The sequence below is a fragment of the Cajanus cajan genome, chromosome 5 (assembly GCF_000230855.2).
Source record: "Cajanus cajan strain Asha chromosome 5, NIPB_CcT2T_4, whole genome shotgun sequence".
NCBI lineage: Eukaryota > Viridiplantae > Streptophyta > Magnoliopsida > Fabales > Fabaceae > Cajanus > Cajanus cajan.
This window is the reverse complement of record NC_138521.1, coordinates 14753104-14774450: the sequence shown is the minus strand read 5'-3', so window position 1 is coordinate 14774450 and position 21347 is coordinate 14753104. Positions and strand designations below refer to the sequence as shown.

The 21347-nt window shown below is 38.1% G+C and overlaps 2 protein-coding genes across 2 annotated transcripts; both read right to left on the bottom strand.

The window, feature by feature from the left end:
• Nucleotides 1-14669: 14669 nt before the first annotated feature.
• LOC109790232 (Copia protein) lies at nt 14670-16178 on the bottom strand. The gene is made up of 2 exons (XM_020349346.2): nt 15560-16178; nt 14670-15466 (listed from the first exon to the last, which is right to left on the bottom strand). Exons 1-2 carry the CDS (start codon nt 16176-16178, stop codon nt 14670-14672), a joined length of 1416 nt encoding a protein of 471 aa, XP_020204935.2.
• Nucleotides 16179-17039: 861 nt separating this feature from the next.
• Nucleotides 17040-19043, bottom strand: LOC109790230 (uncharacterized). The gene is made up of 3 exons (XM_083074275.1): nt 17862-19043; nt 17622-17720; nt 17040-17465 (listed from the first exon to the last, which is right to left on the bottom strand). Exons 1-3 carry the CDS (start codon nt 19041-19043, stop codon nt 17040-17042), a joined length of 1707 nt encoding a protein of 568 aa, XP_082930401.1.
• Nucleotides 19044-21347: the final 2304 nt, after the last annotated feature.

The window sequence follows — 21347 nt, the reverse complement described above, 5'->3', positions numbered from 1 at the left end:
CAAAAGCAAAAATTCACAAAGGTTTCACTCCAAATGCAAAACACCGACGTTCAAGCAAGTGAAAAGGTTTTCTTTTGAAATTATCAAATCTTTCATGACTTTCTAGGGCGGAACCTCTGTCTATCTCTCTATGTATGAATCACAAACTCGGGGCATGCCCGGGCCTTCGAGCTTTGTTAAAGGGTCACGTGTAAATTGAAAGTACTGTTTTAAATTTCATAACACTCTTTTATTTCTTTTCTCCCTTTAAATATTCACTCTAGGCCTCATCCACTAACCCCAAATAAACAAAGGTTATTTGCAATAAAAATGTTATTCGGACAATAGCATGGAAAGGGTAGGAGAGAAGTAATCATCTGAATTCAAACATGACTAGGGTTTGATAAAATAAAGACATCCTATACCTCACGAGTGCTACAAAAAAAATGAAGGCCTGGCAGGAAACCCACTAAGTGGGCTGCGCAAAAGTTAGGGCAAGATCTGCTAGGCGACCCACAAGTAAAAACGAGTAACCTAGGCAAAAGAAAAGATCAAAAGAAAAATGTCCGCTAGGGAACACATCTCAAGTGACCTAGGTAAAAGTTAGGACGTTAAAGCAGCAACCTGAGTTGAAAACCAAAAGGCGGCTCAAAGGAATCATCCAATCAGAGTACGACCCCAAGTCATCACTTCACTTTCCAAAAAGAGTAAACACAATGATAGCTTTTTTGTAGCAAATATGCTTTGTTTAATAGCCATAAACACTAAAGGCCACCTTGGTCAGCCATTCTTCTAAAAACCCCTTTTGAAAAAAAATCCCTTCTAACAACCTTTTGAAAAAATACAAACATCCTTTTTCTTCATTTTTCTTAACCCTTATGGCATTAAAATGGTACTGAAAAAATACATGAAAAATGTACAGTAAATACTCGTAGAGGGAAGGCCGAGACGTCCCCGAAAGGAGTTTGAAGATGCTTGACTATACATCGACTAAATAATCAAGGAGCCACTGAAACCTTGAATTCAAAAGAACATATCCCGACGATAATCACAAACGGCATGGATAAACAGGACCTTAACGCACACAGGTTAATTTCCCAACAAAAAATTGAATTGCATGTTTAGGAACAAACACATGAGCATAAACTGCATTGCATGCATATGAGATAGGGGTGTAGACCCCTAAAATTGTCCGGGTCGGAAATAAGACTCGAAGACCCTCAAAGATCAAAGGAAAGTCAACCAGGAGGACTCCTAGAAGGCCAAAGGATGACTATCTGTAGGTTTAGAGGTCTTAGAGTAGCAAAAATAAGCAAATAGGAAGAAATAAGCTCAGTACGGCCTGTTTGAGACTCAGTACGGCCCGTATTGAAGTTTTGAACTTCAATACGGCCGTACTGAAATCAATACGGCCGTATTGAAGGTTTTGAACTTCAATACGGCCGTATTGAATTCAATACGGCCGTATTGAAGAACAAATCTTCAATACGGGCCGTATTGACCCCCAATGCCCGTACTGCGCCTGTTTCCTATAAATAAAACGTCATTGGACGTCATTCCACACTTTTGAACATAGTTTTAACCCTCTCCTTGAGTATTCTGGGGTTTTTGAGCAGTGTTCTGCCCTAGAAATCACTCGGAGAGTTGATCCGACGAAGTTCTTGAGCCCCGAGCCATTTTGCTTGAGGATCGAACCTAGTCGAAGGGAAATCCTCCGGATTTCCATAGTTAAAAGTTTTTTTAGGAAGGAGCGAGCGAGCCTGTAGAGCGAGGGAACGCCAAAAAGCTTCCCAGTTTTACTCAGTATATAAAAGCACGCTTCAAGAGGTTTCTTCTTAAATCCTTCCTTTTACTGCTTTCCGTGTGCATATTTAAACTGTCATCATGTAGATAGTTAATTTATAATTGCTTAGAATAAATAGGGGTAATTTAGTAATTTTACGTTGTTATTTTAGAAAATAATCTGTCATAGGGAACCCGAAAGGGGCGCTGTGGGGTGCTAACACCTTCCCCACGCGTAACCGACTCCCTTACCCGACTCTGGTTGTAATGGCCAAAGTTGATTTATAAAATCAATTGCCTTATCCCTTTTTCCAATGTTTTGAGTAAAACATTGGTGGCGACTCCACGAACCCTCCTTTTGCGAAAACCACTAATCCATGGAGGGTCCCGCTTGGGATTAATATGGATTGGTGAGCCTTTTAATAAAATCGCTCGTTTGACGAGGTCTCAGTTTGAGAATAAGTCATTCTAGCAATCCACACTTTTAAACAAATAAAAGAGTCCAACCATCCTTCGCGAATGCCGAAAGCCCGTTTCGGGCCGGTGGCGACAGATGGCGACTCCACTGGGGAAGCTTCGAGAGTCAGTCCCATTTAGTGACAGATTGTTTTTAACAAATAATAGTTAAAAATTACTTCATTACCCCTTGATTGTATGATAATATGATTTATTTTGTGGCTTTAAATAACTGTTGTATGTTTAAATTCCGTAATTGTTTGAAATACAAACTGTACACAAACCTTTGCACACAACAGTTCCCTCTATACCCGGGGGCATGAGTGATTAACCATAGGGAGTGGATGTTAGTACGGCCGGTTGAATGGGTCTATAGGAGCCTACGAGACCGTTGTCGGAAAAACATCACTCAAGGTGATAACCATGAACTTGAGTCCGACAGTGCGTTGGAGCTTTCCATCGACTTACGACGAGAGGAATTGGGTCCCTATAATGGGGGCACCTTGGGGGCCTTTGACCAAGTGAGAACAGTTAGATCCTCCTTGAATATGCACTTTTCTGCAGGAGACCCCTACCTCGTGATTCGCTCGTGACTGTTCGTGGATGAGTGAATTGTGTGTGCATTTTTATGTGACATTGTATGAGCATACATTGCACCTTTTAAACATACAACATTCTTTTTTTTAAATAAAAAAAAAATAATAAATAGGAATAAGAATCTTCCATTATACGGTGTTAACATCTACCTTCATCACATTCATATAGGTAGTTTCCCTTTTCACCCAAAAAATACAAAAAATATATAAAATAAAAAAATACCCAAAAAAAAGAAAAAAAAGGGTCATTTATCCAAACCAAGCAATATCATGCATCATCTTAGGGACATCCTAAAAACATGATAATGCTTAGTTGAATAAACACTATGCATGCATATTCACCACCATCATCTCATATCATGCATATAGATCATGGAGGAATCTAGGAGTCATACATCTCTCCTAGTAATCCATTAATAAACATTAATAAAAAGAAAGGATTAGTCGATGCGTATGTTCAAAGAATGGATCGCACGCCGTTCGTTATCAAGTGTAAGCCAACAACCGCGCCAAGCGAACACACGTCAACTCCGTTGTTGGTAATTAAGACGAATAAAGGGGAAGGTCCGACACCATTAAGGATCACAGTTCCAAGGCCTTTCCCTTACAAATCAAATAAGGCTGTGCCGTGGATATACGACATCCACTCTTCTGCCGACAGCGATATCTCCAACATCGCTGGACTTGGGGGCATGACTAGGAGTGGTAGGATCTACACTCCCGATGATCTTCATAACAAAGCCCCCAAGAATAAAGAAAAAGAAGAAAAGAAAACCGAGGAAAAAGAATCCGAGGAGGAGACTGACAAGCTGTTAAAATTTATCCGACAGAGCGAGTACTCCATCGTGGATCAACTTCATAGGACGCCAGCAAAGATTACGCTGTTGTCGTTGATCCTATGCTCCGAACCGCATCGGCAAGCTCTGTTGAAAGTCTTGAACGAGGCATACGTGTCGCACACTATCTCCCAAGACGAGTTTGAGGGGATTGTTAGTCACATCAAGGCTAATGATCACCTCACCTTCATCGATGAAGAAATCCCCGCCGAGGGATCAAACCACAACAAGCCCTTGCACATCTCTATAAAGTGCAAGGAGTATCACATCGCTAAAGTCTTGGTAGATAATGGATCTTCCTTGAACGTAATGCCAAAAAGAGCGCTCGAGCAAGTGGCAATCAAGGGAATCCAAATGCGCCCGAGCAACATGATCGTTCGAGCCTTCGATGGATCTAAAAGAGAAGTGGTGGGAGAGATCAATCTTCCAATCCAAATTGGACCCACTATCTTCAACGTCGAATTCCAAAGTGATGGACACTACTCCCGCATACAGCTGTCTCCTCGGCCGACCTTGGATTCATGATGCGAAAGCTGTACCCTCTACGCTCCACCAGAAAGTCAAGTTCATAGTGGGTGACAAACTGGTGACTGTACAAGCTGAAGATGACATACTCATCAGCAAACCATCCACCATACCTTACGTGGATGCAGCGGAGGAAGCTTTAGAAACCGCCTTCCAAGCGTTGGAGATCGCCAATGTTGAGACATTTCCCCGAGAAATGAAGAAGGTAGCTCATATGCTCACAAAGAACGGATACTTGCCAGGACAAGGATTAGGCAAGTACTCCCAAGGAATCCCGGAGCTACCCATTATCAAGGACAATCCGGGGAAACAAGGGTTAGGATACAACCCTATTAAAGATCAAAGAACGAAGAGGAATCAAGATCCTTCTCGACGTTCTTTAAGCCAGATCTTTAGGAAGGCCGGTTCACAATCGTCAAAGCCGGTTGTCGTCATCAAGTGTCATTTTCCTTCTAATAGGGATGTGTAAATTCAGTGACTATTAGAGATCACTCCTCGGGGACAGCCCGACCCCCGAGCCTCGATAGGGCACATGTTTCCACTATGATTATAATAAAATCATTCATTACTATTTCTTATTGCTTCTTTTCTCGCTTGCAATAAAATTCTAGACCGCGTTATTTAACCCTGTTTGAATAAACATGAATGAGGTTAAAATCGTCTTAAAAATCAATAAACCCACATCATTTTGTGTGGAAGTGTGCATGACAACTTGGAGCACCTTTTCTTGGCATCAATAAGTGCCATCATGGATAAAAAGAAATCCTAAAAATATAAAAGAAGCTCGGCAGGAAACCCAAAAAGGGGGCTGCGCAAAAATAAGAGCATAAGACCCGCTAGGAATCCCACGAAAAGGGTGACCTAGGCAAAAGTTAGGGTTGAAAAAATGAACAAAGACAAAAGCTCGCTAAGACATCACAAATGGGTGTTTTAGGCAAAATTTAGGGCCGTCAAAAAAAAAAGAAAAAACAAAATAAATCCATGATGGTACCATCAATTGAATTCAACAAAGGGGCTCAAGAAAAGCTATCCAAGTTGTCAAAGCACAATCATTAATAACAAAGATGTGCTTAACCTCATAAGTGTTTAAACAAACAAACCTAAACACAATAAGCCTACCTTGGCCATCCATGCTTACAAAAACCATTTTTCAAAAATAAAATAATCCCCTCTAAAACACAGACTTTTGAAAATATATCCTTTCCTTCTTTTCTCTCTTGTCCCAACGATTTTTGAATAATCTAGTGGAAACATGGAGATATAGTGGTCAATAGGAGGGTTGACACATCTTCTAAAGAAAGGGAAGAATCATTTGGTTGATGACACCAAAATCAAAATACGCATCATTCCTCGGTTACAGAAATCGGCAGCACACAGCCCGTCTAGAGGAATGGCAAAAATCCAAACAGAGAAACGCATCGGTTAATTCTTTTGAAAAGTGAATCAAATAGAATTAGGTGCATCATACTGCATACATGCATACAGATGATAGGTGTAATGGAAGATCACTTATTCTCTGTTTATTGAAAAAACAAAAAATATAAACTTCAAAAAAACAATACGCCCGTATCATGTTCAGTACGCCCGTACCAAAATTAGGGTTATGAACAAATTTTCAATTCAATACGGGCATACTGAAATGGATGCGGCCGTATTGGCCATAAAGAAATTTTCAAAGACCTCGTCATGAGGCAACCACATAAAATAGAAAAATAGAAAAATTGCTTGTGTATGACAGCAGCAAACAAAATGCAAAGATTCAGAAAATCAACAGCGTCATACAGAATAACTGAGCCTGGAGAGGCTTGCCGAAAGAATACTCTCAGAATAACTGAGCCTGGAGAGGCTTGCCGAAACAATACTCCCACAGAATAACTGAGCCTGGAGAGGCTTGTCGAAATAATACTCTTTCAGAATAACTGAGCCTGGAGAGGCTTGCCGAAAGAATACTCTCAGAATAACTGAGCCTGGAGAGGCTCGCCGAAATAATACTCCCTCGTCATACAGAATAATTGAGCCTGGAGAGGCTTGTCGAAATAATACTCCTTCAGAATAATTGAGCCTGGAGAGGCTTGCCGAAATAATACTCCTACAAAATAACTGAGCCTGGAGAGGCTCGCCGAAATAATACTCTCTCATAATAACTGAATTTAATTTCTTTAGCACTTTTAATTTCTGTACAGCAAAAGCCAAAAACATAAAAAAAGGCAAAACACAGAAAAAGCCAAATCAGAAGAAAAGGCAAAATACAGAAAAAGCCGAAAATGAAAAAAGGCAAGGATATAGAAAATCCAACAAACAGTTTGAACCGAATAACTAAGCCTGGAGAGGCTTACCAAAATAATACTCCACATCCTCCACAGTATGCAGAATAACTGAGCCTGGAGAGGCTCGCAGAAATAATACTCCCCAGAGAAACCTCAACTCAAGCTCATGGGCCAAATTTCCCAGCGAGAGCTATCAAAGCAAGATCGTCAAAATCCCCAATGGAAGTACGATCTCCCAAGCAGAATATCCAAGTCAAAGGACTTAAACTTCCTCAGTGAAGATAGCTCTCCAGCTCAAGCGTTGAGTGAGGCTAAGCCTGCAGAGGCTTCCTAAATAATACTCTGGGATACATAAGATCCCTAAATCCCCAGTCGCCTACTCAGAGGCACCCCTTCAAGAAAAATCACAAAAAGATCAATAACCATTCCCCAAGAGGAATCCGGCACTCAGCCGAACACTGAACATCAAGATAATTCGCCTACTCAGAGGCACTCTTCCAAAAAAGAAAAAAAATATATCAATAAATATTCCCCAAACGGAATGTGGCATCCAGCCAAGCACCAAACATCAAGATCATTTGCCTAACAGAAGAGGCCAGTCAAGAAATGAATGACAAAATCCCCAGCGGATAAACAGCCTACACAGAGGCTACAAAAATCAGAAAATCCAAAAGAGATACCCGAATAAGGACAACCGGGATACTCCACCCACGTCAAAAGGACGTCAGCCAAACATAAGGCATCGCTCAACTCAGAGAGAGAGCATCTGTGTCTACACCCCAAGGAGTCAAAAATTCCCCATGGGTACCAACAATGCAATGCAAGTTGGGGCACAAGAACCTATGAATGACTGCACATCCCCTAGACGGATCCCTGCGTTATCCAGCCCTCAGCGGCACAAAATCAGAAAAACCGTCGAAGCAGCATCGTGGACTGTGGAGACAAAAATCATATCAAATCATTGCCGAAGTGATCAGAAGACACGGAAGCAGGCCTGGAGAGGCAATACTCAACTGCTGAATGTTAAGAGGCAGGACCTGGAGAGGGTAAACTCAACTGCTGAATGTTAAGAGGCAGGACCTGGAGAGGGTAAACTCACACTGCTGAATGTTAAGAGGCAGGACCTGGAGAGGGTAAACTCACACTGCTGAATGTTAAGAGGCAGGACCTGGAGAGGGTAAACTCAACTGCTGAATGTTAAGAGGCAGGACCTGGAGAGGGTAAACTCAACTGCTGAATGTTAAGAGGCAGGACCTGGAGAGGGTAAACTCACACTGCTGAATGTTAAGAGGCAGGACCTGGAGAGGGTAAACTCACACTGCTGAATGTTAAGAGGCAGGACCTGGAGAGGGTAAACTCACACTGCTGAATGTTAAGAGGCAGGACCTGGAGAGGGTAAACTCACACTGCTGAATGTTAAGAGGCAGGACCTGGAGAGGGTAAACTCAACTGCTGAATGTTAAGAGGCAGGACCTGGAGAGGGTAAACTCACACTGCTGAATGTTAAGAGGCAGGACCTGGAGAGGGTAAACTCACACTGCTGAATGTTAAGAGGCAGGACCTGAAGAGGGTAAACTTAGCTACCGAGGTTGTCAGGAGCGCCGAGGTATGCAACAACCTGGAGAGGTTACTCAACAATTTTCCACCGGAAGACGCTACAAGTCAGAAGGTCGGCGCATCACCCGGACAATTGGGTCAACTCCTTTACTTGTCAGCCGGTACACCAAAAGACCGTTTGACTAAGTAAAGGGGGGGCAGCTGTAGACCCCTAAAATTGTCCGGGTCGGAAATAAGACTCGAAGACCCTCAAAGATCAAAGGAAAGTCAACCAGGAGGACTCCTAGAAGGCCAAAGGATGACTATCTGTAGGTTTAGAGGTCTTAGAGTAGCAAAAATAAGCAAATAGGAAGAAATAAGCTCAGTACGGCCTGTTTGAGACTCAGTACGGCCCGTATTGAAGTTTTGAACTTCAATACGGCCGTATTGAAATCAATACGGCCGTATTGAAGGTTTTGAACTTCAATACGGCCGTATTGAATTCAATACGGCCGTATTGAAGAACAAATCTTCAATACGGGCCGTATTGACCCCCAATGCCCGTACTGCGCCTGTTTCCTATAAATAAGACGTCATTGGACGTCATTCCACACTTTTGAACATAGTTTTAACCCTCTCCTTGAGTATTCTGGGGTTTTTGAGCAGTGTTCTGCTCTAGAAATCACTCGGAGAGTTGATCCGACGAAGTTCTTGAGCCCCGAGCCATTTTGCTTGAGGATCGAACCTAGTCGAAGGGAAATCCTCCGGATTTCCATAGTTAAAAGTTTTTTTAGGAAGGAGCGAGCGAGCCTGTAGAGCGAGGGAACGCCAAAAAGCTTCCCAGTTTTACTCAGTATATAAAAGCACGCTTCAAGAGGTTTCTTCTTAAATCCTTCCTTTTACTGCTTTCCGTGTGCATATTTAAACTGTCATCATGTAGATAGTTAATTTATAATTGCTTAGAATAAATAGGGGTAATTTAGTAATTTTACGTTGTTATTTTAGAAAATAATCTGTCATAGGGAACCCGAAAGGGGCGCTGTGGGGTGCTAACACCTTCCCCACGCGTAACCGACTCCCTTACCCGACTCTGGTTGTAATGGCCAAAGTTGATTTATAAAATCAATTGCCTTATCCCTTTTTCCAATGTTTTGAGTAAAACATTGGTGGCGACTCCACGAACCCTCCTTTTGCGAAAACCACTAATCCATGGAGGGTCCCGCTTGGGATTAATATGGATTGGTGAGCCTTTTAATAAAATCGCTCGTTTGACGAGGTCTCAGTTTGAGAATAAGTCATTCTAGCAATCCACACTTTTAAACAAATAAAAGAGTCCAACCATCCTTCGCGAATGCCGAAAGCCCGTTTCGGGCCGGTGGCGACAAGGGGCATATGGAAGGGCGTTACACAAAAAAAATAATAAATAAAATAATAATAATAATAAAATCACTCCTATCTTGCATTTTTATTGCATCCATGAATCCATGCATTCTGCTTGCTATGGGTCAGAAGGAGTCATCAGGATGAAGCACAAGCTAAATAGCCAACCATGAGCCAAGCAGTGGCAAACGACAACCCTAAGTGATTCTATGTGTCCACTAAGCAAAGACATATCAACAGTGGAATAGAATAGAATCGACCAAGCAAGTCTGTAAGCATGAAGAGGCCATCGCGCCTTACTTATCAACTAAATGAAGGATGATCCAAAAAATGCCAAGACCAGGAATGACTTCTTAACCAAAGTTAGGAGTGGCTTCCAAAACAATACTCGTTAATAAAGATTCAGCAAATAACATCATCATGGGATGGGATCCCTCCATCAATGATGACAACAAAATATCAAACTGAAAAAGGCAAGCTTCGTAAATGTTGAAAAAACTGAAGCATTTATAAAAATAGCAGAAAAAGGCAAGCTCCAAACATGAAAGAGCCGAAGCTAAATAAAAAATGAAATTCAGGAAAAAAAAACCTACAACAAGCATATGCTTGGAGAGGCATCACAATACTCACCTTGACAAGAACAACACCAAACTCCTACCAACCATCCCATAATAAAGGGGCCTGGAGAAGCCTCACAATACTCATGTGGCAAGGGCAACACTGGAATCCCTACCAGCCATCCCCTTCTCTGCCCACCAACACAGGGGCACAACAAACATCTCTTGCCCATTCACCTAGGGGCAATCTTTCATTCCATAACCATCCATCAACAATCAAATAATTAATCATCAAAAAGACTCAGCATTACGCTTGGAGAGGCATCACAATACTCACATGGTAGGGGCAGTACCAGAACCCTTGTCACCCATTTACTCCTTTTCCCACCCTCACAAGGGCACCACCCACCAGTAATCCTCGTCTTCATCAAACGTCCTCCCAAAGAAAAGGGGAAATCACATCATCAACATCAGCAGGCAGCCTGGAGAGGCTATGTATAATAATACTCAGTATTTACCCCTTTGCCCACCATCACAAGGGTACCACCCACCAGCAATCCTCGTCTTTATCTGACCCTCCCAAAGAAAAGGGACAATCACATCATCAGCATTAGCAGGCAGCCTGGAGAGGCCAGGCATAATAATACTCACCATTCAGCAGGCAGCCTGGAGAAGCCAGACATAATAATTCTCATCATTCAGCAGGCAGCCTAGAGAGGCCAGGCATAATAATACTCACCATCAACAGGCAGCTTGGAGAGGCCGACATAACAATACTCACAATATCAGCAGGCGGCCTAGAGAGGCCGGCACAACAATACTCACAACATCAGCAGGCGACCTGGAGAGGCCGACACAATAATACTTACAATATCTTAGGGTTTACCGTGTAATTTAATTTTCATGTAAATAATCGTTAATAAAGGGGATTAAATATTTAAACTATTAATTCTTATTATGTTATCTTCATCATAAGGTACCAATTTAGGATGTTGTAGGGGTGCTTAATACATTTCCTACACGTAACCGACCCCCGAACCCAATTTTGGTTATGAAGCCCATTATTAGACTTTTAAAAACCTTTTCTTTTTCCAATGTTTTGAATAAAACATTGGTGGCGACTCTATGAACCTATTTTCAAAACCATTGATTAAGGATTAGTCTTGTGTCCGGGCATTCCTTAATTGATGAGATTTTCAAAAGGATGTCTAAATCATTAGTCACGAGATCAGAAATTTTCGGGTTGCGACACCACTGGCTCAATTACTGCCTTCACTCTCCCCCACTTCAGCATCACCCTCATAGTACCATCCTTCATCTGTGACCTCACAAACCTTGACTTCAGCTTCAATTTCATCCCTGGTGACTTCTCCACACCCCTCTACAACTACTCCAAAGTGGAGTACCTAGACCTCTCTAGGAATAAATTTGATGACAATGTTGCCCATGTCATTGACCAAGTTCAGCAAATTGGAGAAATCCTTGTGTCAATTGGAGATATGATGCCTTTGGAGAAGCTGGATATGTAAAAAAAAGCCTCAACTTCTTGGTTTCTTCACTGAGTTCCCATCCTTGTAATATTTGCAACATCCTGTTATGCTTCACCAACATGGCAATCTCATTTGCCAAACCTAATTCCTGCACAATAGGGTAAACACATTGAACCATTGATCAATACTTGATAAAAATTAATGGTTAGTTGTCACATTGGTTTATCCCCTTGATTTCGTTGCACACTTGAGCATATGATTCTATCACTGAAAGTTGTTGATAGGATATTTTCTAGTGTCACCATGCTTGTAAATATGGGTTAATATGTGTGATCCTAATTTATAGTCCTTAAGAAATGGCTTAATAGTAAATAATTGGAATAAGGGTCTTATTGGATGGCCCTGACATTATGGAAGAAAAACCCTCGAGGTGGCTTGCTTTATAAGAGAAGAAAGTGGATGAGATATTTTAGCATGCTCTCCCAAAATTATAGCATGTTCTTTCTCCCCTTGTTTGTTTTGTTTGCGTTTAAATTGAATGTTATTTGTTGATAAGGATCAACTTGGTATTGTTTTGGTTTGTATTTAAATTGAATGTCATTTGTTGATGAGATCAACTTGGTACTCTTTTGGAAACCTTGTTTTGATAGGAGGTGAATAGGATTTTAGTATTACACAGTGATTCTATACTTATGTTAATGTTTTTAGTTATTCTTTGATATTAAAATTTAAAACTTATGTATGACCTTTAAAAGCCATTCTTTTAAGTTTTAATTGTTATTTTATACTCTTTTAGTTAAAGTTTGGACATTTGGATAAGTGGTTATGTCAACCTTTACCACTTTAGAAAAGTTTTAAAAATATTGTATCTCTTCTATAGTTCTATTTTGCTTTCAAAATAAATTAATAAAATTAAAATTTATAACTATATGTTACTTTTTATTTAGTTTTTAATTTTACTATTATTTAGTTTATTTTATATATATGTGTAATATATATATATAAAGAACGATTCGTTTACTCTATATAAGTCATGCTCTATATCAAATTTTAACGATCTAATTATTAAACTAAAAGTTATTAATGTACATAATAAATTTGTAAATTTTAAAAAAAATTAAAAATCATTTGATACTTCGTTTCATTAATTCTAATTGATAGATAATCTCATTTAGGTATATTTACTCCTAAGTAAATAAATCATTCTTTATATATATTAGTATTATGTTTTACATAAATTATTATTATACTTTATTATTATTATTATTATTATTATTATTATTATTATATGCACTTACTTAAAAAAATTAAAAGAAATTAAACTTAATTAAAAGAAGGCCTATCAAACATAAACAAAAAAAAAGACAAAATAGTTAAAACGTTGTGTCCGCTGGGCCAATTCTCTAAACTCAAATCCTTTCTTAAATTTATCTGTAGGTGTGGTCATACGGAACACAACTTCTCAATATTGATAGGAGTTTCGTAGTTTGCTTAGTACGTGGAAGTGGAAACCTTCAAGTTTCAAAGGTGGGTGCTCAGTGCTTCTTCTTAACTGTGATTTTCTTCTGTTAATTAATTTTTGTGTAACCCAAATTGGCATAAACTATGGAACTAAACTTGAGTCTGTTATTATAATCCAAACCTCTAATTTTTATTTTTTGTTTTTTGTTTTTCAGAAAAATCCCTTTTGAGGCATTTGTTTGATTGTGTTCAAGGTTGGCTGATTTTATGCAGTGGTTGGCTTTATTTGATGAGAGAAAATTGCGGGGATGTTTGTTTGTCTCAATTGGCTCTATTTTCTTTGTTGGGTATTTCTTTGTTGCTGTTATTTCCAAGCTTCTCCCACCTTCAAACATTGCCCTCATTTCTGCGTTACAAAATGACTGGTAATTAATTAATTAATTAGTCCTGATATTGAGATGTGATTCTATAGGTTTTTACTTTCATGTCAATGGTTTTTCAGCATAATTGTCGATTTTGGGGAGGGCATAATTTAGGGTGTAGAATGTAAGGGCTTGAAATTGCAATATGTTCTGTCATGGGTTTTTGTATAAATTGTTTTGTGTCATGTGATGATGATAATGGGTATGTTACTGTGTTTCATGAACATGTCATTCATGCTTGTTTGATGATGATAATGGGTGTGTTACTGTGTTTCATGAAAATCTTATTCGTGCCACACACTGAGAGGTTACAATGTGTTCATTCAAGACAAGATATGATTTGGTTAGTTTGGATTCTTTGGAACATGGTACGATTTTTCTGCTTACTCGATTACGCAAATTAAACTAGGTTGTGTTCTTCACATGTTGTGTATCTGTAAAGTTTTGAGGTTTGCTCCATGTTTGTGTCTGCTTGTCTTGTAGATCTCTAAGGGTAGAAACGAAGTTTATTTTTAGGTATATTTGAAAATCAAAAATGAGACTATGGCTAATAGATTATAAAAGGATATAAACAAATCAACAACTGAATTTCCAAGAGAACTCTCCTGATCTGTTCTCAACATTCACTTTATTGAAGGTGTCAATTAGGTGGCACCACATTATACTCCTTCCAGTATTAGGGGTTTTATTTGTGTACAGAACTGTAAACTATCTGCAAATCTTGATTAAATCAAACATCTTCAAGAAGAATGATAGTGCTGGTTATCTGTAGCCATAGCCTCTGAATTTCTCCAACATCAAATTATCCTGATCGATAGCATTAACATCTATAGTAACGAAAGATTCCATACTCTATTGTAGCCTAGACTAAACAACTTGGACCTCCTCACATCCTTCAGACAATGATTTTGTAGAAAATAACTCTCTTGGTGATGCTTTAGGAAATAATGTTAGGGAAATGGTTTTTGATAGAAGAACCAACGAACATGTTGGAGATCAAGACGAGGGAGGTGATTTTTGATAAGTACTTAATCAGGTACCATTTGTCTCTTGGTCCAACATGATGGTTATCCTAGCTTCCTTAGTGATTCTTTCTTTTGGACATGGGTCATAAACTTCAGCAAAGATAAAATATCAAGAGGCAAGAAGGAAACAATCCCATGTTGATTATTATTCATGAAAAAGGAGCCAAATATATACAGGCAACAAGAATGAGAAAAAGGAAGGGAGGTTACAGAGAGAGAAAAACAATACAATCATAAGATGAGGTGGCAGAGCAAAATAACATAAAAGATTCTAACTAAATAACACGTGCTACATGGCTGCCAGCAAGCCATTATTCCAGAACTTTTACCCATTATCATCATTTGTCTTTATCTTCTCTAGCCTATTTGAATTGTAACAGGCCCCTCAAGTTGGGAATGGATGTCATACATTCCTCGCTTGCCGTAAGAAACTTTGAAAACATGAGGATGAAGAGCTTTCGTGAATATGTCTGCAAGTTGCATTGAAGAAGAAACCGGGAGAAGATTGAGAACTCCAAGATTAACCTTTTCTCTAACAACATGGCAATCTATCTCAATATGCTTCGTTCTCTCGTGAAAAACCTGATTACAAGCTATTTGAATGGCAGAATCATTATCACAAAACAATAATGCAGGCTTTTTGTAAGAAACTTTGAAATCATCAAGCAAATAAGAAAGCCATTGAATCTCGCATGTAGTTGATGCAAGAGCCTGGTACTCAGCCTCAGATGAACTACGTGAGACCATTGCTTGTTTCTTTGACTTCCAAGAAATCAAAGAATCACCCAAATAGACAGAAAAACTAGTAACAGATCGTCTTGTCTCAGGGCAACCTGCCCAATCTGAATCACTAAAGCCTTTTAGTTGTAAAGCACTTGAGGAAGAAAAGAAAATTCCAACACCCAGAGATTGCTTTAAATATCTTAAAACACGAAAAGCAGCCCTGTAATGAAGATCAGTGGGGGAGGAAACAAATTGACTTAGATTTTGAACAGCATAGGTGATGTCTGGACGAGTGGAAGTAAGATAAATTAGTCTTCCAATCAACCTTCTATAAGGAGAAGGATCTGCAAGTGGAGTGTCTGTGTCTGAAGTCAGTTTGGTCGTATAGTCAGTTGGAGTGGAGGTAAGAGCACAAGCTAACATTCCAACATCTGCTAACACATCAAGAACATATTTTCATTGAGAAAGATGAATACCATCAAGCGAACGAGCCACTTCGAGACCAAGAAAATATTTGAGATTACCCAGATTTTTGACTTTGAAGGCTTGATCTAAAAGGAGGGTGATATGGGAAATTTCTGACAAGTCATTTCTAGAGAGAATGATGTCGTCCACGTAAATGAGAAGAGCTGTGATGGAAGTACCCGTGAATTTCAAAAATAAAGAATGATCTGCTTGAGAGTGATGATAACCATGAAGAAGAAGGAAGCTAGATAATCGGGCATACCACTGGCGGCTTGCCTGCTTAAGACCGTATAGAGAGCATTTTAAAAGGCAAACTTGATCATGTTGGGCTAAAAGACCTTGTGGTACATGCATGTAGACTTCTTCATTGAGTTCCCCATGCAAAAAGGCGTTATTGACATCAAGTTGCTTAAGATGCCAATTGAAAATAGATGCCAAAGCAAGCAACATTCTTACAGTAGTTATCTTAGCAACAGGGGAAAACGTGTCTAGAAAATCAAGACCCTCAAGTTGATTGTATCCCTTGGCAACTAAACGGGCCTTATACCTCTCAATAGTTCCATCAGCATTATATTTAACCTTGTAAACCCATCTACATCCAATAGCAACCTTGCCAGGGGGTAACTTAGTTAAGGTCCAGGTGTTGTTCATCTCAAGAGCAGCAAGTTCTTCCCTCATAGCCTTAACCCAACAGTCAGATTTGGAAGCCTCAATATATGAGTGTGGTTCAGTGATCATAGTGATGGAACAAATAAAATGTCAAAAGGAATGTGAAAGACGATTATAAGATAGAAAAGAGTGGAGAGGATACCTGACATTGAAAGAAGTTGGCATAGATGTAGCAATATTGCAATGGAAATCTCTTAAATAGTTTGGTGGCAAACGGGTCCGAGATGAGCATCTTAAATGGATTGACTGAGGAGAATTAGTGATAGGTGGAGACTCACGAGAGGAGATAGGGATATCTAAAAATGAATCTGAATGGGAATTGGTATCATGTGGCTCAGGGGTGTTTGACCGAGACATAATAGGTTGAGTGTTGTTGGGACAAGGCTGAGTACAGTCAAAAGAGAATTCTGGTGATTTTGCAGGGCTGACGAACAGAGATTTGGCATGAACAGTGGCTTGTTCTGCTGTAGGAGTAAAGTATATAGGCTGGTTATGAAAAGAAGTCTTGGCTATAGGGTGACTAGTGGACAAAGAAATTTCATTGTCTTTATTTTGAGCTTTTCGAATGAAGGGAAAATGGTTTTCATAAAATAACACATTCCTGCTAACATCAATGGAGTTATTTTTTATATTGTATAATAGGGAACCTTTTGTGTGATCTTTGAGACCAATGAATACACATGGGTCAGCTCGGGCATCTAACTATTTACGGTTGGCAGATAAAGTATTTTCAAAACAAAGACAACCGAAAACTTTAAATGAAGAAATATCACAATCTTTATTATCTAACTTTGTGTAAGGTGATATTTCATGCAAAATGGGAGTAGGAATGCAATTTATAAGTGTGACTGCATGTTGAATGGCAAAACATCAAAATGAAGGTGGTAACCCACTATGAAACAATAGAGCACGAGTAACATTCAGAATATGTTGATGTTTTCTCTCCACAATCCCATTTTGCTCTGGAGTTTCAACACAGCTAGTTTGGTGAATAATTCCTTTCTCTTGAAAGAAATTATTCATCAAAAATTTGGCACCATTATCACTTCGTATAATTTTAACCTTAGTATCAAATTGCCTTTCAACATGAGCAATGAAATTGATTATGTTTTTCCTTGTTTCAGCTTTACTACTCATTAGATTAACCCAAATATATCGTGTAAAATCATCCACGATGGTAAAAAAGAAATGATGTTCGAACATGGAAGTCACAGAACAGGGTCCCCATATATCAATATGAATCAATTCAAAAGCCTTTGATGTTTTAGAAATGCTTAAGGGAAAAGTGAGTCTTTTCTGTTTTGAAAAATGACAACTACTGCATGTGAATTCTTTATTGAAAGCGATGAAAGGATACTATTTTATCATGGACTCAAGCCGTTTACATGAAGGATGTCCTAAACAAAAATGCCATAGATCTATAGGTATAATGCTAAAATTAGGATGAGTAACAGTAGAATAGGAAGGTGGATTGGTGACAGGTCTGGCATTCAAAATATATAATCCATTGCTCATCTCAACTATACCAATCTTCTTCAATGTGTTCAAGTCCTATATAAAGCAAGAATTAGGGAGAAAAGTTAATATGCAGTGAAGAGATGAAACTAATTTGGAAATGGAGATTAAGTTGAAGGTAAAATTTGGTATGTACAAAACATTAGATAAAACAAATTGATCACTGAATTTAATTACACCCGAATGTGTGGCATAAACATGATCACCATTTGGAAGTTTAACAGCAATGGGTTTAATGAGAGAATATGTGAAAAAATGGGAAAGAGAAGAGGATATATGATCTGTAGCACCTGAGTCTAATACCCAAAATGCCTTTGTGTGATGAGTGTTGATGTTAAGAAGAACGAGATTACCATTGGAAGGCTGAACAGATGTGGACATAGAGGAGCTTATTTGATTGATTTGTGGTGAACTCGAGCCACCAAATTGAGACTGTTGCATTAAGGCTATCAAGGAATGATATTGCTGGGCTGTGAGACGAAACTCCTGTTCCTCACCTTTCTGAGTCTGATCAGAGTCTTTCTTTCCTTCTTCAGTCAATGTGCTATTGACATTGGGGTGTCCATTCTTGGCTTGCGTTTTAACACCAGGTGGAAAACTATGTTTTCTATAGCATGAATCAATAGTATGACCACTCCTTCCACAGTGAGAGCAAGTTTTGTTTCCTTTTCCATAGTTGGATTTATTTCCCTTGGATTCAGAGAAACCGTGCTTCTTAAAACATGAACTCTCATTGTTTCCAACCTTTCCACAGAAAGTGCATGTAGGTCTACCTTCAATAGAGATGTTTCCAGCAAAATTCCTTCCTTGCGATTGTCGTTCCTGTTTAACCACATAAGAGAAAATTTTAGTGATTTGAGGAATTGGATCCATGAGAAGAATATGAGATTGAACGTTGTTATCTTGATCATTTAGGCCACGGAGGAATTGCATAGCCTGATCTTCTATCCTTCGTTGAGTGATACTAGGAACCACGTCGCAACAACATTTAGTTGGGCATTTGCAAACCAACTCAGGTCTGTAATTTTCCAATTCGTCCCAGATTATGCGAAGCTTAGTGAAATACTCAGTTACAGAGAGGTCTCCTTGCTTGATGGAAGAAGCTTCGTGTTGTAGTTCTGAAACTTGAAGGAGGTCGCCTTGCGCATATCGTGACTTCAAGTTGCGCCAAATGTCTTCTGCCTTGTTCATCCATACGATGCTTTGTCTTATTGGGAGAGAAACAGAGTTTACAATCCATAAAGCTACCATGTTATTGCATCGCTTCCATGAACCATGAAACCTATCATCAAGAGGTGGTTCTGAAGCACTTCCATCTATGAATTCTAATTTATTTTTGGCACTGAGTGCTGTTTCCATGGACTTGCTCCATGTATGATAATTACTAAGCTCGAGGAGAGGTGATACGAGAGGTGAAGCGAGATTTTCACTGGGATGTAAATAAAGATAGCTATGAACATCACCATAAACTTCAGCAAAGATAAAATATCAAGAGGCAAGAAGGAAACAATCCCATGTTGATTATTATTCATGAAAAAGGAGCCAAATATATACAGGCAGCAAGAATGAGAAAAAGGAAGGGACGTTATAGAGAGAGAAAAATAATACAATCAAAAGATGAGGTGGTAGAGCAAAATAACAGAAAAGATTCTAACTAAATAACACGTGCTACATGGCTGCCAGCAAGCCATTATTCCAGAACTTTTACCCATTATCATCATTTGTCTTTATCTTCTCTAGCCTATTTGAATTGTAACAATGGGATCCTCCAAATTTAGGTCTGGATTTATGTAATTGCTAAATGCATAATTTGAGTTAGTGCCTTAAGTTTTCCACCATCAAAACATCATCACCCTTTTCTGGACTCTTCTAAAATAAGAAAAATAAATTTATTGTGTGTGTTGTGATTATGTTGCAACTAATAAATTCACCATTGGAACAAATAAAAAATATTTTGTTGATGGTATAATTTCTTGATAAGCAATTGTTGTTATCTTTGTAATTACTATTACCTCTCCCAAAATGACAAAGGAAAACTCATTATTTTCCTGTTTTTCTTTTGATAATTATAATAGGTACTATTGCCTCTTGGTGCCATTGACTCTCCCTATAATTTTGGTCGCTGTGTACTTTCATTGGCTCAACATGAAGTTGTTCAAGCATGCTTAGCTTAACTTTGCCAGATTTTGAGGGCAGAAAGACCTGTATGTTGTTGGAGAACACCTATGTCAATTGCTTCTTTGGTATAGTCATGCAGAACTTGCACTCCTTTAATCACCTCAAAAAGCAGACTTAGGATTGTTGTTTGTGCACATTGTCATCAACTCTTTCTTTGGAGAGTTATGTGTATCATTCAGTCCTTCTAGCAGCATAAATTGCTTTGGGGGCTCATTAGGTTTATCGTTTTGCACTTTTTGATGTAGTTCACCTTGATGAATGATGAGTCAATTTCCATCTTCTAGTGACTAGTATTAAATTCATTCTCTTAATTTCTATATTTGAGGTTTTTATTTTGGATGGCCGTGACTTGTTAAAATCTTAAAACGGTTGAACTAGCAAAAACTGGTTTTGAATGACTGTAAAGAAAAGTTTCGAACACAATAAAGAAAAGGGCTATGATAAATTATTTTATGATCAAAGACTTTTCAATAACTCAAATATTGAAATAAATGCACGATACTTTTATTTGAAGGCATCGATGTGTTATATAAACTAAACAAACAACAAACAGTTGCTTATTTGCTTAAACTGAACTTTCAACTTTCAATAACCAAATGTTAATTTATTTAAACTAGTTAATATAACTAATTAATTTATTTGGAAATGGGTTAGTACAAACATTTAACCGTATATTAAAAATAATTATTATTTTATTAAAATAATTATTATTATTTTATTAAATGGGTTAGTACAAACAATTAACCGTAAATTAAAAATAATTATTATTTTATTTAACATGCATGTTATCGATGCACTCTAAATTCTTAGATAATTGTAAATGCTAAGACACAACTTAAGTGAAAAATTTCTTAATCGTTCAATAATGACTTTATTTTTCCGGAAAGTTATTATCCTGGTCAAAGAATGTTTCATCACATAATTAAAAGATAATATGTAAAAGTTATTAGTTAAAATAGTTCAATACTTGTTCTTATTAACCAAATTTCAGAGTTCAAACTTTGTTCTATGTATGGAGTTGTGTCTGAAGACACAATTTTATTTCTATAGAGGTTAATTCTGTAAAAAATAATTATACCTCATTTTCAAATATAAAAAAATATGCAACAAATTTAAACTAGTGATTTCAATGATTGTGTTGTATAAATTGAATTAACCACTAAATTATATTATTTTGACTCGATATGTAATTTAATTTACCAACACTTATTTTAATTTAATTTGATTGAAGTTCAAATTAACTTTTTGTAGGTCCAATAGAACTAGATATTGAATTGAAGAGTGTTCGGGATACATTCCAACATTCTTTCTAACTCATTGTCTACTATTGATTAAAATTTATTTGAAACTACAAATTAGAGAGTGAAAACCCATTAAATAAGTACAACTAAAATTAATATATATCTAATAAATTTTAATTAATAATAAAATTATGTCCTTGGTTTTTCTTATTAGAATAATCATGAAACACCAATGATGACTGCA

What these genes read in the sequence shown, in the direction of transcription:
- LOC109790232 (XM_020349346.2), bottom strand. Translation starts at nt 16,178, where the DNA reads ATGAGGGAAGAACTTGCTGCTCTTGAGATGAACAACACCTGGACCTTA. An exon ending in CTTCAAAGTCAAAAATCTGG is followed by an intron (nt 15,467 to 15,559) that starts GTAATCTCAAAT and finishes ATGTGTTAGCAG; the next exon opens with ATGTTGGAATGTTAGCTTGT.
- LOC109790230 (XM_083074275.1), bottom strand. Translation starts at nt 19,043, where the DNA reads ATGGAAACAGCACTCAGTGCCAAAAATAAATTAGAATTCATAGATGGA. An exon ending in TTTATGCCACACATTCGGGT is followed by an intron (nt 17,721 to 17,861) that starts GTAATTAAATTC and finishes TGCTTTATATAG; the next exon opens with GACTTGAACACATTGAAGAA. An exon ending in ATCCACCTTCCTATTCTACT is followed by an intron (nt 17,466 to 17,621) that starts GTTACTCATCCT and finishes TTTTCAAAACAG; the next exon opens with AAAAGACTCACTTTTCCCTT.